This window comes from Aphis gossypii, chromosome 3, assembly GCF_020184175.1.
Source record: "Aphis gossypii isolate Hap1 chromosome 3, ASM2018417v2, whole genome shotgun sequence".
Taxonomy (NCBI): domain Eukaryota; kingdom Metazoa; phylum Arthropoda; class Insecta; order Hemiptera; family Aphididae; genus Aphis; species Aphis gossypii.
In genome coordinates, this window is record NC_065532.1 from 7,571,293 (window position 1) to 7,591,282 (window position 19,990).

At 25.9% G+C, this 19,990-nt stretch overlaps 1 protein-coding gene across 1 annotated transcript; it reads left to right on the forward strand.

The window, feature by feature from the left end:
* The first annotated feature begins 12,843 nt into the window (after positions 1-12,843).
* Positions 12,844-18,910, forward strand: LOC114118935 (uncharacterized). The gene is made up of 8 exons (XM_027980368.2): positions 12,844-12,981; positions 14,670-14,834; positions 14,997-15,184; positions 15,417-15,540; positions 16,002-16,156; positions 17,603-17,719; positions 17,782-17,847; positions 18,673-18,910. The coding sequence occupies exons 1-8, from the start codon at positions 12,969-12,971 to the stop codon at positions 18,838-18,840; spliced, it is 996 nt and encodes a 331-aa protein (XP_027836169.1). The 5' UTR covers positions 12,844-12,968; the 3' UTR covers positions 18,841-18,910.
* The last annotated feature ends 1,080 nt before the right edge of the window (positions 18,911-19,990 follow it).

Here is a 19,990-nt window from a genome sequence, read left to right on the forward strand (position 1 = left end):
TTTGACGTTCAATCAACTATCTATCCAATTAAATAACTAACTATTTCATTAATTTTTAAATTAATTTTGTAATTTAAATAAATGTTAAATACTTAACTCATATACAAACATTCGTATGTTGTATTTTTTGTAGTCACTGAATTATTAAGATTTGTTGAAAATAATATTAATATTATAATATCATAATAATTACAATTTAACATTACGGTTCACTACTAATGTATAATTGGATTTTTATTTACATCTATAATTTTCAAATAAATTGTTATTTATACTATACAATATGTCTAAATTTATGTAAATATCACTATGGAGATAAAACTTTATGATGACCATAATTATGAATTTTAACGTTTGTGGTAACTTGAAAAAAATTCTAGAGTAAAACGTGTTGCAAGTAACATTGTACCTATGTAACAATAGTTAAGTGTTAACTTACTAGATGTTATCTTAGGTTGAGACGGGTTGAATCCAAGTTGGTCAAACTTAATGAATTAATTTTGCTTTCAAGTTTATTAAATACAATACATTACAATACAATACAATACAAACATTTTTTTAATTTGTGTGTGGAATAATACGCGTGTTGGTAGTTTGATTTATTTCATTGATTCACTGATGCAATACTAATGCCGATTATTCGTCTGGGATTTTAACACTTGATGTCCTTAGTTCGTAGGTCTTGCTTAGGCTGCTGCAGTTTCCACAGAGTGATCTTTCGCAATAGAAGTTCTTTGGTCGTATGTTTTTTTAAAGCTGGTGTAATGTAGGTTAGTAGTAAGATACGAATTTTCCGTGAACTGCTCAATTGAGTGTCACAAGGATAGCATAGGGATATAAAGCGGGAAACTCATGTAATATGATTTCAGATGCGGATAGCTCAAAACAGTGGCACATTGTGTGTAAAAAATTAAATATACTTAAGCTCCGAAATAGTGCACCAACACCCATTTAATAAATAAAAAAAGATAAATTTATGCTCTGTATATGCATTTTTATTCATTAAACTACTTATTTTAAATCATTAAGAAAAAAAAAATTTGTAAAACAATTATAAAAACTAAATATAATTGTCAAAACTACTATTTATATACCAGATACCTACACTTTTTTATAATTACTTATTGCAAATATTTGTTTTACAAGTATACTTCAGGCATGGCATGTATATATATTATATAATATATAAATATAAATGGGCAGAGTTTATTTAAAAAAAGATTTGATTTTTTATGACACTATATTAATTATAATTTAATTGAGTATTAATAAAAAAAAAAAAAAAAACATTTACGAATTAGGTATTTTAAAATCAGTATTTTATTATATTAGCAATTTTTTGGTCTTGAATTAAAGTAAAAAACGTACCTATTAATTTATAATAATTTAACAATGATTTTATACTTGTTATTTTTATATCACTTCAGTGAGTCGATCGCAGCAAACGAATCGATGGGTATGTGTATTATTTTTAATGCGTAGAGCTATTATTATAATATAATTCTCCCAAAACTCATCAGTACAATATAGTACCACGTTATCAAACTTTAAACTTTATTTACTGAAAAAGCATTAAATTACTCTTTAATTGAGACACACTAAAAATGTATTATGTAATAGTAAAATGCATACCTGTCCTATATTTGGTGTAACTACTGTAACTTACTCTCTCAAGCTAATAGTTGCGATGGTAAATTATAGATATGTTCAAACACAATTTGAAATATGGATTACATAAAATTATAAAAATATTAAGGATAACATTTTTTTTTGTATGATTTAGGTTATGATGTTTCTAACAAAATTTTATGCTATTACCAAGGAGATCGTGGCAAAAGTGATCGTTTTTTTACAGATAATGTGGATCCCAAAAAAATACCAAGCGAATGTGATGTAATACTTTACGCATTATTTCAAATCGACCAATCATCTATAATAGAAGTAGATGAAAGTAAATTAAATAATTTTTATTGGATATATTTTACATGATACTAACCTAACCTATGTTTATAGATATTGAGAATACAAATTTGATTGTATTTATAAACTCATTGTGTAATTAAAAAAATAAGTACATAATATTACATTAATTATAGAGGTAATAAATGTGTTTCATTACACACACAATGTAAATACATTTTAGCACTTCTCAAATCAGTGACAGACTTAAAAAAAACCGGTAATCGTGTTATTAATTAGAAAAGAAGATTACACTGGTTGGACCAAAATATTGGGTCCTGATGGCAATACTAATGATGCAAAAATCTTATGCGATTTTGCAACTAAACATAATATACAGGGATACGATATATGTAATTTCGGTCCAGACGAAGTATGTATACACTATCTACTTATAAACCATACACCATGATAATTAAATTTTTTACTTTCAACACGTTAGTTTAATAATATTACTCAGTATGATTATTATCAAAGTAAAATAGTATAACAATTCCAGATAGGTATTTATTTATTTTATTCTCCAGAGTTAGACGAGCACTTTCACGCCAGTCAATGTAAGAATTCTGCACTGGGGAATAAGTCAAATTTTTAACCTTGAAATATTTTCAACAATGAATACTCTTAGATTTATTTTCTAAACTTTAGAGAATACTTCAACTCAATTCAATGTCGCAAACACCTTGTTCGTGTGTAGACTGTTACAGAAGTTGTCTTAAGTTGAAATGGGACCAATCCCAAGGGGTTTCCTTGTTAAGAAAAAAAAGATGAGTTACTTATTTTCAAGTTTATTTTAATATTGTATTTATACAATAAGTAAAAATTTTTCAGCATGTCACAATAATATGCGTGGTTCGAATTCGATTTATTGCATTCACACGATGATTTAAAGTTACAGTCAGTATTTTCCCGGGTTATCCGCATTGGAGTACTTAGTTGTAGGTCTTGCTTAGGCTTCTGAAGTTTTCTCCGAGTGATCTTTCACAATAGAAGTTGTTGGGTCGCAAGTTTTGCTTAAGATGGTGCAACGTACGTCAGTAGCAAAATACGAGTTTTCCGTGAACTACTCAAGTAAATGTCACAATTGAAGGATAGGAATAATATAGGTACTCCTTAGCGAGAAACTCAAAGAACCTGGATAAAACAATTTAACCTCTTACATAAATTTAAGATACTTCTAACAATCTAACTCGTAAATTAGATAATTACTCGTTGAAATTTCAATTTCTGTGTATTGAAATACCAACAAACATAAGTTACTAAGAAATATGATATAAAATATGAATTTTTTCTTTCAAAAAAGTAAATATTTCAAAAGTATTACGAAATAATGTTTTAAAAATGTATTTGTTTTGATTCTGAACGGAGTGATGAATGTATTGATTTTACAATGATGTATGTTTTTTTTTTTGTGTTAGTGTACAGCATACCTAGTTGAAATAATGCTTCAATTGCAAACTTCGGGGGTAGTTTCCGATGGAAAAGTGAATATCCTTGGTGCATTATTGAGGTAAAAAGTAAACGTTTTCCAACAGTTTTCAAAAAAATCGAGAAAAACAAAAAAAAAATGACGGAAAAACGGCAATTTTTACGCAAAACCAGTTTTCGACCGAATCGATTTTTTATATGGTTGTAATTCAAAAACTAATCACTGTAAATACTTGAAATTTTCATCAAATGTTTATGTTAGTGTTATCTATATACAGTTAAATTTTCAAAAATGTTGACTTTTTTTGAGTTATTTATAGACCAATGAAATTTTCGATTTTTATGCTAATTTTTTTTTGAAGTGTCGGTAAAATATTTTGGATGACCAAATAAACTTGAAAATTTAGTACAAGGTTCCTTATAAGTTTTTCTTATTGTAGCTAAAAAAAATTTAAAATCGTTAGTCACAATTTTTTTTTATAAGCGTTTATAGTTCAAATTTTTACGAAATCTGTCGAAAACGCGAAAATTTTCAAGTAATTTTTAAGTTGAAAAATCATAAAATGTTTTGTGTTAATAACTAAGGATTAAAAATACAACACTAAGTTTTTCATAGGTTTTTCTTCAAGTAGCTATAGAGAAAACTCGAAGCATCATTATAGGAAAAATTTTAAGTGCGTTTGAATTTTAAATTTTTACGAAATCGCGTAACGATAACGATTTATCCTCAAACGATTTTAAATATTTGTTATTATTCAAAAAGTATAAGTCGTAGATACTTTAAAATTTTACCAGTTATTTAGATTGGCATTTTCTTTGCATGATTTAATTTTCAAAATATTTTGAGTTTTATTGAGCTATCTATAGATAACTGAAATTTTCAATTTTTCTGAAAAATTTTTTTTGAAGTGTCGATAAAATTTTTTTGGCCCAATCAAAACACTTGAAAATTTTATACAAAGTTCCTCATATGTTATTATTATAGTGATTAAAAAATTATAAAAATACATAAGCACAATTTTTTTTTAATAGCATTTGAAGTTCAAATGTTGACAAAAATTAGTCAAAATCATGAATATTTGCAAATTATTTTGTAGTTCAAAATTCATAAAATTGTTTGTATTTATATCTAACGTTAAATATTCTAGACTGACAAATCATCTTCGTTCAGAATCGTTTTTCGTATACAATGATACCTATCATTGCATTCAAATTTAACCTACCCTAGTCCGAGGTCCACTCCACCCTCTAATGTACAGCAAAGCGGTACCCACTTGCCGACTTTTTTGTTATGTTAATTAATTTTGAAATAACGAATGTTTGACAAAAGAATTATTATTACAGTTCCACAGTTCCCTATATGTATTATAATAAAAATCGTACTTTAAAAATGTGTTTTGATAAATCATTAATATTTATTACATTTTTTGTTTGAAATAAAATCTGCATTTTACTTATGCTTAATTGTTTATTTTTTTTTTAAATACGTTGACTATTTAATATTTGAACAAATATTTACTTTACTATTAAACTAGCTATTTGGGATGGATATTCATATGTTTTTATTTTTTTAATACTACATTATGCAAGTGAGCACACAAAGCAATTGGTTTATGAATTTATATTTTTAAATAACTTAATTTAATTTAAGTTTTAAATAATAAAACAGGTATAATTTTTTATTTTTTTGTCTTCTAAGCGAGTCGATAACTTCAATCCAGGGCTTGAAACCGATTGAAATAATTTCGGCTTCAGCTTTAATTTTGTATACTGGTTTTGAAAATTTTCGATTTCGATTTCAATTTTGTTTGCTAGTTTTTACCCTTTTAAAACGGATTTCCAGGCAAAGACTTAAAATTATTATTAAATAATAAATAATGAAGAGCAGTGATGGTCGTACGATCACGTATACAATTTAACACCAGTACTATTTAAAATTGTTCCTGGTATTGTAGCTTTAGTACCTTTATAAATTATTGGTTCTAGCAGTAATACAATTATATGATTATTCTTTATTAATAGATAGATTATATTAATTAGGTAATTAGGATATTATTTAATGCTATTAAATAAAATATTAATAGACACATACTGTCTAGGATTTTAATATTTATATAACCTAACCATTCGAGTGCCTATATTCTGTAATAACGTAAAAATAAATAAAAAGGAAAAGAAAGAAATATAAAAAAAATAAAAATAAGAATATAAGTAAAAATATTAATATGTTAATTAATATTTATATTTTTATGAAAGTAATTTTTTTATTTATGTGAAGTAGTTTAAATAAATTGTATTGGCAATCACAAGGGACACAAGCCTTGAATGATCGCCTCAAATATATTTACAAATTATTAGAGATTTGTTGGTAATCTTAGCCTATGTCCTATTACTTTAAATTTGCGAAATCACCTTCCTCCTAATGGTCGGAGGGTTCTCGAGGTCGTGCTTCGAGAACGATCAAGTAAACCGTCCACAAAATACCAAATTAATTATTAATTTATTAGAATCCAATAAAGTAATAAATAAAATAAAATACCTGTATAATACTACTATTATGTAAATATGGATGCGCATGCACCTTACCTTATCCGCAGCTGTCTATGATTACAGTCGACGTGATAAGGAGAGAATTTATTAGTTTTTTTAACACTCAAAAAGAAATAACTAAACACTTCAACAAATTTCGTTTTAGAAAAAGGAAACAGTAAAGTTGTCGTACGCAGGATTTTTTTGAGTTAATCTTCGGCTTGTAGTAGACTGTGCTCCTGCACTTGTTAGTTAGAGAGGTGCTCGTGCACTGATGTGTTTTAGATGTGCTCATGCACTTCTCGCTATGAAGGGTGCTCATGCACTGATGAGAGGAGACGATTTAGGTCAGGTCCGCCAAAGTCATCGGCGGCCCAATCAAAGCTGTCGGTGTCCCCAAAGAAAATTGTTTTTCTCCCTGGTGAAAGCGACCCTGACCGGACCATCCCCCGTCTCCGGCGGGACATAAAAGAAATCGCATGTGTTGCGCCGTACCGTTATAATCCCATACAGTGTCCTGTACGTGATTAGATAATAGGAATCGTTCCAATCATCAGTGACTTGATTTATTGGGGTTTTTTTAGAGTATATTACATGCGTGCGACAACTCGACTGTTATTTATTTTATTAAATAAAAATAACGACTTTACAAAAATCATGATATGTAAAATCGAGCATATCATTACAATTCAGTGCTATGTTGTCAACAATTATTATCATTGTTTGTCCCGTATTGTCATGTATAGTATTTTCTAGTATGTGATAACATAATTTATATTAGATATTTTAATAATTATTAAATATTGATGAAACAACTAATAATATTTCAAATCATGAAATTGTTATTAAAATTTTAATCACAATCAAAAACAAAACGATTTTTTAGTCGTTGAAACTCTTTTTGGCTGTTAATATGTTCACATGTTTTATCCAAAACAACGTCAATAGATTTGGAATCCATAAAATTTAACGAAGCTGAAAAACTGTTTAAATATGAACCTTAGTTTTTTGATGGAAATTAAATTTTATTGTAGCTGATTTCCAACTCTTAAATCCTGTTTTGGAATATACTATTTTACCCTGCCCAGCGTTAAGTCCTGTGGCACCACTAAACATTTCACACGGAAAGAAAAACGAAAGGTCTGCTTTTGGACTATATTCTAGCCAAGGAAATAGATTATACTAAGAATGCTGAAAACTGCGTTTTTTATTAGCATTGCCAAATTTTGTTCTTGGGAATATTTTTAAAACTGGCTGATATGGTCCTTTTAAAGCTCGTTGTTTAAATTTAATTTAATTCTTCGGGATACTTGTTTTAGGATCATCAGGATGTAAGTTAAAATCATATTTGTCATAACCTATGTTTAAAAGTTATTTTTTATAAATAGGTAATTAATTTGAAATACATCATACAATATTCTTGTTAAGTTATGAATTTTAAAATATCTTTGCCGATAATATAGAAAAAATTACATGTAAAACATTTTAATACTAGTATTAATATTTAATAGAAATATATATCATACATTTACTTTCAAACATACTATTAAAATTCACTAATAAAATACATTGAACACATAAATTAATAGCACAGATCGATTAGGTTAAAGAAAATACAACTTTTTGTTTTAACAAATAAATATTTAATCACAAATTTAACTCATGTACTAACATTTAACAATTTCTTATATACTATTATATACCATATATTTACTTTCCAACATAATAAGACATTTATTACTAAAATTCATCAACTATATGTCTATATTAAATACATAGAACTAAAATCAATTTGGTTAAAACAAAACAAAAATTGGTAATTTGAAATTCAGTATACAACATTTCTGTTAAATTATACATTTTAAATCTAAATGCCAATGAACATCAATAATAATACCTTTTTCAGATGTAGCTGAGTTGTCAGAATTGTCTATTTTTGAATTAGAAGTACTGGGTAAAACACTGTTATGATCTTCTTTAGATATAATTTTGCCTAAATAATAAATAACAAAATTTGATTTATTACATTAATCAAATACTAAATCAATAGTTTGAATAACTAGTATAATAAAGTATAATAATAATCAACCCAAAATGATCTTATTAGATTTTTCTATAGGTTTAATTTATTTACCTTTAGCAATATTAGTTTTATTTGTACTTTTTTGAAAAAAACCATACATCGTTATTGTTTTCTTCTTTTCACTCATTTTAAAATTATTTTATTTAACTAAATAACTAATTAAGTATAATATTATACACAAGTCACAACAGTCACAGTGAAATAACGTAAATATTAAAATAATATATAAACTTAATAAATTAGTATAATATAAGTATAATCTATTTTTATACTATAATATAATATTTTATTTATATTCATGCCATTTTTATATAAAAAAAACGAGTTGACACATTGTGGTCCTTTTCAAGTTGCAACCTGGGGCTATATAGTTTCCTAGCAACCTTTGTTCCAGCCTTGTCTAGATTTCTATAGCCTATATTCATAATGATGAAGTCTTCTGAGCCGAATGACGAATAAGTTCTTACAAAGGGGGGCCATAGTCCATAATGTGCAAGGTTGATATTTAAATATATTGGTAATGTTGAATTACGGATCAATCTCTAAATAAAGTATGAGTTGCGGCTACGCAATAACATATACATAATGTAAACTAAAACAAACGATCAAAATTAAATCAAAAGAAGGCATAATAGAAGTTTCCCCAATATAAATGTGTTTGTTTGTAACCGGTTTGTGCTTACTTTTTCATCATATGTTTAAACTTGGGCAAATTGACAATATTTCATTATATTGTCTAGAATTGTGTGCAAAACAATTAATATATCAATATAAGAAAGTAAAGAAGTAGATATGTTTTTTTAATCATATTTTAATATTAATAATAATTATAACAATAATAAATAGTAGTAAATAATAATAAGAAAAACGAAAATAAATTATCATAACAAATTTTGAATTTCAATAAATAAGTCTAATACTATCAATATTAGGTAACTACTAATTAGGAAATTTTAATTATAATTCAAATATTAACCGAAAATTATTCAGTACCTTTGAAATGTAGTCCAATCATTTTTAACTCGAGTAATAGTGTTTTAATTATTTGAATATTAAAATTGTAAAAAAATCATTCGAATATAATATATTATCATATAGATACAATTTTGCACGTCTCTGATACATTGTACAATGTGTAGAATCTTAACACATAGTTATTGGCTAGCACTACAAATTGCATAATTATTGCAGGAGTTATGGTTCCTTATAACGTCAGTGAATTACGCGGAGATGGTACAATATTTTACGACATCGTCACCCATAGGCCATATTAATTTAATTATAAAATGGTATAGTCTACAGATGCTGATTTTCCAGACCAAAACTACTTACATTTTTATGCACTCGAAGAACTTGACCCAAATAAAATTGTACCTGTTCCTGTGCATTATTTATAAGAAGCTAAGTAGAAAAATATAACTATAAAATTTCATTTTTAATTAAATTCGCTAACTGTATTATATCAAAATAACATATTATATAAAATAGTTACATGTTATGAAAAGCATACACCCATAGTTAAATATTATGTTAGAAATGGTACAATCTGTTTTAATATAAATATTATATTTGAACAGTGGATTGAATGAAATTTAGGGTAATAAAACTAAACGACGACAATAATAATTACTTGTCACATATTAATAATTAATATGCCATGTAGTTGTATGACTTTTTACGTAAATGGTAAATATTGATAATATTTAGTGAAACATGTTATGCTGTGTTATAATAACGAGGTACTAAATTTAAATTTTAGAATTTTTGTAAAGTATACATAGCTGTATTTGTTTAACCCGTCACTGCTTTGTCAACTGATGCTTTCCCTTTTAACGTTGAAAAGACTCGTTGCTCGTCGTAGCCTACCTTCCTCTATTTATTTTATTCAGACTGGCCCTAACTTTGTCGATGCAGCTGCAGCAAAGCACTTGTGGTTAATGACAATATTGATGAAAATAAACAATGTTGTATTTAATTTATTTTTACGCATTGAGTTTGCCAACTTACTGTTTTTTTTTCATCTTATTAAAGCGTTAAATTATGAAAAAAATTAACGATTTAGTAATCTTCTATTAAATACAATTGTTACGATCCTAAATTGTATAATGGCAGGTTGCCAATTAAAAAAAGTAAATATGGTACTAATTATCTTTATGGGATAGTAAAAATATTTAATGACGTTTGTTAATATAATGATATAGGCGTTAATATGTAAAACGTACTGTTGCCGTTTTTGGAATAATCGAATTAAACATCGACTAGTCTTGGGAAAGTAGTTGGAAATCGATTGTCACTGTTATTATTTTTCAAAGTTCTGTTATCTAGTTTCGTGTATAAGCAACTATTTTAGTCCTTAGTACATATCTAAATTTACTCTGTAACGAGATACAATATTCATCTCTTAACTACACACTTTTATCGCATAGCCATGCTGCTCTCTACCGACTATTACCTATATCATCGACCACCAGAAATCAAAACTATATTATAACAACAGATGACGCGGCTAGTGCATACGATTCATAAACCTGATTTACTATCACTCATTATGTATTTAAAAAAATAAAAATTAACCTTCTACAAAATTATAAAATCACTCAATACCTATTCATAGACTTTATACACATAGACAAGAGGAGTTTGGTTAAAGCTAAGGAAATTTGACTTAAAATATCACTGTAAGGTTGTTTTAACATGCTTTTAATTCATAATTCTAGAAAAAAGTAGTAGGTATCATATCTAAAATTATTCAAAAATATGTCTTACAAAACTAATTTTTGATATTGAAATGAATCCAGTTAACAGCAATTCAACAACTTTTAATTCTTATTTACGAATATCGTAGTTAAAAATATTTAAAGATAAAGATAAAAATTGTTTAATTTCTTTGAATGTTTTAAGTGTATTAAAGGACAATTTGATTGTTCAAACTACAAAAATGATTTATGATAAGGTAAAATGATACATATTGAATTTAAAGTACCTATTAATATTTAAAATATTTATGAAGATACAATTAAAGATAAATTACGATAAAGTACATTATTACTTTATCGTTTGATTATTATTATATGATAATTATATAATATATTACGTTATCATATTTTACGCACTCATTGGAAGGCTCTTAGTATTTTTTTTGCATATGATGTATAGTAGCTCAAAGGCCCAGTTCGGACGCCTATTTCGTAAAATTTCAACAAAAGTTGACAACGACAGTAGAAACACTGGTCAAGGGGGCTCACATGTAACTTGGCGAATACAACGGTGATTATGATAATTTAATAATAATATGTTAAACGTAACGGTATTTGATAATACACTATCACAATGATCGCGACGATGATGAACCAGTCTTTGGATGGCCGTAAGCACTAAGCATATAACGGGCACAAAAATATACGAGTATAATAAAAGGCGCACATGGAGCACCACATGCAGCTAGGTAGATTAGAAATTCGCTCCGACCGATTCTAAATAGTGCAAAAGAAAAACTCGACGACAACTTGCATTACGTGAAGCAATTTTGCACTTGTATGGACTCGTCAAAAAAACCTTTGAGCTTTGTCACACAAGACATACATGGATAATATACAGCACCGGAAATGATCGTTGACCCTTTAGTATGTAAGAAAGAACAAATACATAAAAATTCCAATTTTTCTTGCTATACAGAAGACTGTAGTAATTAGTTACCTATAGTTATCAATGTCATCATATTAAATCGCATCAATTAGTATAAAACAACATATCATTTGATTTATTGATAATTTTAGTGACACGTGTTAAACACAAAATATAGAAAATAAGATTTTGTTATTTTTTTTTTCCATATTTTTGAAATCTAAATTTTGTGATAATTATTTTAGTTATACACTGTGATTGTAAACAACTTTAGTGAGAGTAGGTTGATACTATGGTTTCGTAAAGCATTAAAAGAGCAGAGGTTTAAACGATGAAAAGTTATGAGTAGTAACTTATCGTCATAATGTGTAAAATATTAATTCAAGAGTTTTTTGTATTACTTTTTAATTAATTTCTAATTCTGTAATATGATTTGAATGGACGCAGTAGAGAAGGTTTCGACTGGCGAGTGCTGAGCTTGAGACCAACACAGGTGATTTTCACGGGATCTAATTTCTACATTATGATTATTGGGAATAATTTTAAAATTTTTATGATCGTGTTTGTATAATTTTCGTGATGAGAACACACCGTGGTCGCTAAAGCGAGTGGTTGCGATGGTCGATGCGAATCGAGAGACAAAAGCTCAAGCAAGTGTGTCTGGTACCTATATCAATTAATATACCTTAGCTGAAAGGCTAATTTATCAGAATTGGCCAGCTTTGGTTAGCGATACTCATTGTATTGATGTACTTAGGTACATTGATATTTTTCCACTGATGTTCTAAATAAATTATTTTATTACTGCAATTGATGTTAAATTGATGTACAAATATGTAAAATACAACGAGAACATTTTTTTTGAATGTATTATTGTTTTTAAAAATAGTTGAAATATTTTGAAATAATGAATGTTCGATAAAAGAGTTACTATTACAGTTCCCCATATTATAATTAAAATCTTACATTTTTTTTTAAGTTCGGAATACCAATAAGTATGTCAAAATCGTTTCAAATCACCTCGATTGACGGTTCTTTAAAATGTGTATTGATAAATCATTAATATTTATTATATTTTTTTGTTTGCAATGACATCTGCATTTAATAAATACATAATTATTTATTTATTTTTATACACACATTTAAAATTTAGTATTTCAATAAATATTTACTTAACGTCCAACGATTTAATTTGATATAATATACCTATGTATGAGAAAATTAGATTTATTTTTATGGTGTTAATGTAGCTTTCTGGTTTAGGATTGAAGTATATAATTTAATTATTTTAAAAAATAAAATAATGATTTTGTATTTGTAATTTTTTTGTGTTCTCGTTGATTCTATGGCTTCAATAAGTACGTATATTCTTTTAAAGATTTCGCTTTTTTATGATTAGCTTTCCAAAGTTTAATCAAAAGTCATTAAAATGTTTGTGTTTTTTTTTTTATCTAATATATAATGTATTTTATTACAATTGTTAAGTATACAATTATAATGTACCTATTTAGAGTTAAGCTATGTTACAAACTATACGTTTCATAATAACTTACAGAATAAATTTATTTAAGTATACTAAGTACTGAGAGACTATAAAATGTGTAACGAAATAAAATTATACCTACTCAAAATAAAATGTGTAAATTTGTTTTAAATATTTTTAGGCTTCTAAAAGAAAAACTTTAAACTTTTAAACTTTTAAAATTTTCAACTACAACATAATTTATAGATTTACATTTTTCTGTTGATTTTTAAAATAAATAACTGTTATGACTTATGAAGAATTGTTTTTAAATATTTTAGATTCTGAACGGAGTGATGAATGTATTGATTTTACAATGATATGTATTTTTTTTCGCGTCTGTATACAGCATAACTTGCCGAAATAATGCTTCAGTTTCAAATTTTGGGGTTGATTCTGATGGCAAAGCGAATATCCTTGGTGCATTATTTATACAGGTCAAAACTATACAATTTTCAGTAGTTTTCAAAAAAACCAGAAAAAAACAAAAAAAAAAGTGATGGGAAAACGAAAATTTTTACGCAAAACCAGTTTTTGACAAAATCGATTTTTTTATATGGTTGTAACTCAAAAACGAATCATTTTAAATACTTGAAAATAATGTTTATATTAGTGTTATATATATATATAGAGTTAACATTTTTGAGTTATTTTTATCTATAGATAACTGAAGTTTTCGGTTTTATCTGAGTATTCCTAATTAAAAAAAAAAGAATTGATTTAGCTTTAATATCTGAAACCCATTTCATAAATAACTACTACCTATAACCATCCAGACGGCACTACTGCTCATGCAGGTGCTGCTATTTATGTTAGGTCACCGTTATCATTATTTCCACTCCCTAATTTTAAACCGACCACACACAGTCATGCACAGTAACTATAATAGTCAACAATATAACTATCTCAGTAACAGCCATTTACTGTTCACCCAAACATACCTTATCTTCTAATCAATTCAATCTTTTCTTCCATCTAGAAAATTGTCTTCTACATAGTAAAGAGCAAAAACTTAAAAGTTATCTCACCTTCAAATGCCACTTATTGGCAAACATCTCCCAAAAAATTCACTGAGTGACTGAAAAACAAAGTATACAGTTAAACAGTCACAGCCGGGTAACACCTGCTAGTATAGTATATTAGTATTATTATACTATACTAGAAATATGATTTTATGGCTAGAGGTATTGTAGTATAATCTTATTTATGCAATTATCGAATGTCGACTGTAGCTTAAATAGTTGTATAAATAAGTAAATTCAATAAAATTTAAAAAATCCCAAAATATTCACTTATAACTTACATTTGAATTTTTACTTGAAACGTATCTAAAACTTACTTAGCAATAAATTGAAAAAATAAAAAAAATTATATATAATAAAAAATGTAATTGTTTAAAAAATCAAAACTAATGTTATAACAATTATGAATGTAAATTATAGTTATATTCAAGCACAATGTATAACATTTTTATTATTGAATTGTTAAAATGTTTAATAGATAACGATTTTTTTTATGATTCAGGTAGTAATTTTTCTGAAAGTGTCATGTGTGAATTCAGAGGAAATCTGAAAGAGTTTAATAGTATTTCAGCTAATTTAGATCCAAAAAGTATACCAATCGAATGTGAAGTAATAATTTACTCTACATTTACAATCAACGCATCGTCTTTCATAGATGTAGATGAAGGTAAATATATTTTTTATTGGATATATTTATCTGATATAATTATGGAATACAAATATGCTATTATTTATAGGCTCATCATATAATATTAAAAATTAGAGTATTAGATTTTTACAATAAAAATTGTTTTGTTCAAAATCAACAGATAACATAAATATGTTTTAGCTCTTCTCAAATCAGTAACAGACTTAAAAAAACCCGTAATCGTAGCACTTGAACGAGAAAAAGATTATCAAGACTGGATTTCAATATTGCATCCTGATGGCAATGCTCCTGATGCATTGGTTTTATGTGATTTCGCACTAAAACATAATGTACTGGGATTCGTTTTACGATCAATTTGGCCATTTTACGTATGTATTCAAAAAAAGTGTTAGTAAATCAATATAATTATTATGATGATAATAGTTTTACTTGAATTCAAAAAACAACAATTATTATAAAAAAAAAAAAATTAAATCAATTTTGTCAAAAATCAGAGTAGTTTTTATAGTGATAATTTTTAGATGGCTTATTGTGTTAATTTTTTTTAAGCACATCTAAATAAAATACTGGACTTTTTTTAATATTCTTGTGCGTTTTTAGGATACGCCACTTAATGAAACTCTTGGAATATTCCTTATAGCATACATAAAACAATTAAAACAATGCAAACCTGAATTGATTATTGGTGTTTCTATACCTCCAACAGCAGTAACGAATTCATCCAGTGCGTGATATATTTTTTCTTAATTAATTGGTTTAATAATATTGATCAATAAACATTTTACACACACACACATACACATATACATATAGTACATTTATTAGTTACAGTTATTTTGTGATGTTAAAATATATTTATATTTATTATTGATAATACTTTTTCATCCTACTAAATTATTAAAAAACAATAATAATTCAATATAGAAGTTTTTTTTTATTGATGTCTATAGTAAAGCAGAGGTTCAATTTGAAAAATTACCAATTGTTCATCATTCCAGATTACTTTTATACCTAAGTGTTTTATATTTAGAAAAATAACGAATTAAACATCATATCCTAGTATTAATGTTATTTCATTAGTACCTCCTAACCTAAAATATTGTAAAATAAAGTATTATACTGTTTTTTTATTCTATATAGGCATTTTATAACTATTAATTTGCATTTTTATATATTTTTTTAAAGCTTTTTTGGAATTTAACGACTTAGTAACATTCTATGAAATAGAAATGGATTATTTGTTTCAATGCACTTATTTTGAGGCTTATGTAACGATAAATAACACAGTAACACAACAAACAGCTCAAAAATCACCAAATCCTGATTTTGCCGGCTTATTGGTAAAAATATTTAATGTTATTTGTTTATATTGATTGTTCTAATAGAAATCGACTTGTTTTTTGTAAAAAATGAATTAGATATAAATTATTATCGAGAGAAGAGCGGGTAGTTTATTGATTGGCGCTATTTTATATTTCTAAATATACTGTATATTTGACGCAGGTAATAAAAGAGACATAACTACGTGTAAAGTATAAAGCCAAAAAAAATTGCACCTTCAACTAAAAATTTTAAAATATATTTTAACACATTGATGGACAGTACTGCTATAGCAGTAGTTTTTAAATTTGATGTACGTATATCACTACTGCTATTGCAGTAGTTCAATATTCGTTTATTAAAACTCACTACTGCTATAGCAGTACTATTTTCAATAGTTTTATACGGTAGAGAATTTCCCACTGCCCCACTACAACTCAACGGATCATTGGGCACTGTATTTTAAAACCACTTATTTCTATTTTTAGTATTTGCTGTTTATGATAATAATATTATCGGTAATATTATTGACAATTATTTACGACAGCTGTTTATTTTAACGAATAACAATCAGATATTGAATTCACTATTTATAATTTATTTATTTATATAAATTATCGATTGTTTCGTCATAATATTTAGTTATTTGATGGTACTGCTATAGCAGTAGTGATATACGTACATGATAATTACTATGTAGGTGGACACTACTGTTATAACAGTAGTCAAATTACTACTGCTATAGCAGTAGTATGTAATTGCGTTTCAAAAGTTACACAAAAAAAACCACAACAATTCAGAATGTCCATCAATGTGTTAAGATATTAAAAAATTATATTTAAATATATTTATTTTTAAATTAATTTAAGATATTAAAAACATCTTAATATCATATAATGCAAAACAAATTTAGAATTAAAATAACTTGTGATGAATTTTAACTAAGGAGTTACTGTATTACATAAACTTTGGAAGTACCTATACATTTTTAAAAATTTATAAAATCGATTTAATTACTATTATTAAATCAATTTATAATTTTATGTCTGTGATTAAATCCTATGTACATATCATAATTTTATTTCCAAATTTTTTCAATAATTTAAAACAGTTAGGTACTCAATTGGTTCATGGTAAACTTCTGAATCGTATTTATATTATATTCAATTTTATTTGAAAGAATCTTTTTTAAAAATGTATTCTTTTGCAATTTTAATCATATTTTTCCTTGACAACATGATTATAAATTTATAAAATTAATTTAATTATATCTACTGAAAAATGTCTGGTAACGTTTTCCTTAAAAGAAAAATTATAAATACCTACTTTTAAAAATATCTTGTGACAAAATGAAAATATAATACGTCAAGAATGATTTTGTTTAAGACTAAATAATAATATTACAACATATGAATGTTAATGATACTGTAATATTGTTTTAACATATCTTTAATTGCTAATTTTAGGGAAGTACATCATTATATCTACAGACAACACCAATAAATGTTTTAAAACTAACTTATGATATTGAGATATACCCACAAATTCTCGATGTACTAATATCATATACTTCTTACGCACAAGTAACTTAGATTTAAATATTTTACAATAAATATTGATTATTCCATTACTTTTACTGTTTTAGGTGTGTAAAGGACCAATTAATAAAAACCAATCGTGTATAGAAACATCTAAAGATTTTTATAATATGGTAAAGTGAAAAATTTCGGATTGAAAATATTTATAATACATCAAATAGTTGTACATATTATATGCATTTGTATGAATCTACATATATCATATATGTACAAACAATTATTGTTTTATTAGTTAATTTATAATATAGTTAATCTATTTATTTGATTTTTATATTTTGGAAGATGACTGGAAGAATTATATAATGTATCTTAATAATATTTCCGACGTAATATGAACATGATACAATGAAATACATGAGATTTGTTGTTTTGAAAGAGTTTTTCAATACACAATGAACAATTTTATATATTATTAATTAACTTGTTATTTGGTACTCAGAACTTTTAGGACTGTATATTTTTACTTCCAATAATTTTAATAAAGGCATAGAGTAAATAGGTAAAATAACAAATTGTAGGTAAATGTCCTAGTTGCTAAGTGGGTATAGCAATATTCAACGAATAAATAAGATAATAATACATAGAATATATTTTAGAAATAAAAATAAAACTAAATTGTTATTTATGTTCGTGTAAAATCAAGAATGACCCAACATAGCTTAACTTACCGGCCTAAATAAACATTCTTCGCTGACTTAATCATATAACCAGCATATTAGTTGCGTTTTTGAAGTAAATCCATGATACGTAAATTTAAATACCAAACTTTTTTTATGTGTTATATTAAAAGTACGCATTGAAAAAAATATTTTAGGTACCTAGTTAAAATATGACTTAATTATTATCTAAATCATATACGATTTCAATTTATAGGAATAATATTTTTTTTTAAACCATGCAATTTTTTTTTTTTTTTTTTTTTTTTTATGATTTTTTAGGGGCAATTTGTACGCAATGTTAGAAGTGGATTCAATGTCAAGAGTGTGGATCGTGATGATGTTTATAACGATTGTGGATGTAAAACAACGTTTAATGCATTTAGAAATATATTTGCTGGCTTCACTGGTGGTTTACTAACACCATGTCCGAATTTTGATGCTATATAAATTGAATATCCAATTCAATAATTATCTATATTTTCATTAATTATTAAATAAATATTGAAATTTTACGACATTTTAAATCTTATTTATTTTTACTGATATACCACATACAAACATTCAGAATTTATTTTAAAGTCAAAGACTAAAATGTGGCATGTGATAATTTACGAGGCCGTTAAAACTCCAAGTGCCTGTTGCTCTAATAAGTAATAAGCAGTAATTAGTTATAGTTATCATATTACATCGCATTATATTATAAAATAATTAAACATTTAATTGATTGATAATTTTGGTAACTCGTGTAATAAACAGAAAATATTCAATTTATATGTATAGTATAGTATTATGTACTTCTGCCGTTATAGAATTTCAAGAGTTTTCAGTATTACTTGTTAATTTATTTATAATTCTGTAATATGATTTATATCAAATGTAAAGTTGGATCGTTTTTGATTGGTAAGACTGAGCAGTAGAACAACACAAGTAATTGTCAGGAGCGCTAATTCCTGAGTTACGATTAAATTTGTTATGTTCGTGTTTGTATAATTTTCGTGATGGAAGCACACCGTACTTGTTCAGGTTACTTGGGCAGTTTCTGATATATTAGGTACTGGGGTGACTTGGTACTTAGTGAAAATATGATAGACACTACATAATTTTTATAATTAATAAAAATAAAGAGTCTTGAACAAAATCGAATTAGATTTCAAATAAAATATTGCAATTTTCATTAAATATTTATACTTAATAAGTACCAGTGTTTATGGTAGTGGAAGAGAAGTATGGGCGTAAACTAAGGGGAACTAAAATAAACTGAATTTAGAATTATTATTATAAGTTTGTAAATTGTAAAAAATTAAATGTTTTTGAAGAACAAAGTTTAATAATATTTATGTTAGTTATTTTATTTTATTAATAGTAAATAATTAGTTTTTACTAAAAATATTAATTTTTTTTATTAATTTAAATTTATTATTTTATAATTCTGTATAGAATTAATAACAGTACATAGATACAATAATATTAAGATAAAAAATGTTATCTATAAAAGTAGTATTTTAAAATAAATGTCACAAAATAAAAATAGTTTTTTTTTTTTGAATAAAAAGTTTTTGTGAGATAATTGAAAAATGGATGTGCGATAGTAATGTAC

What these genes read in the sequence shown, in the direction of transcription:
- LOC114118935 (XM_027980368.2), top strand. An exon ending in TTTCATAGATGTAGATGAAG is followed by an intron (nt 14,835 to 14,996) that starts GTAAATATATTT and finishes AATATGTTTTAG; the next exon opens with CTCTTCTCAAATCAGTAACA. An exon ending in AGCAGTAACGAATTCATCCA is followed by an intron (nt 15,541 to 16,001) that starts GTGCGTGATATA and finishes ATTTTTTTAAAG; the next exon opens with CTTTTTTGGAATTTAACGAC.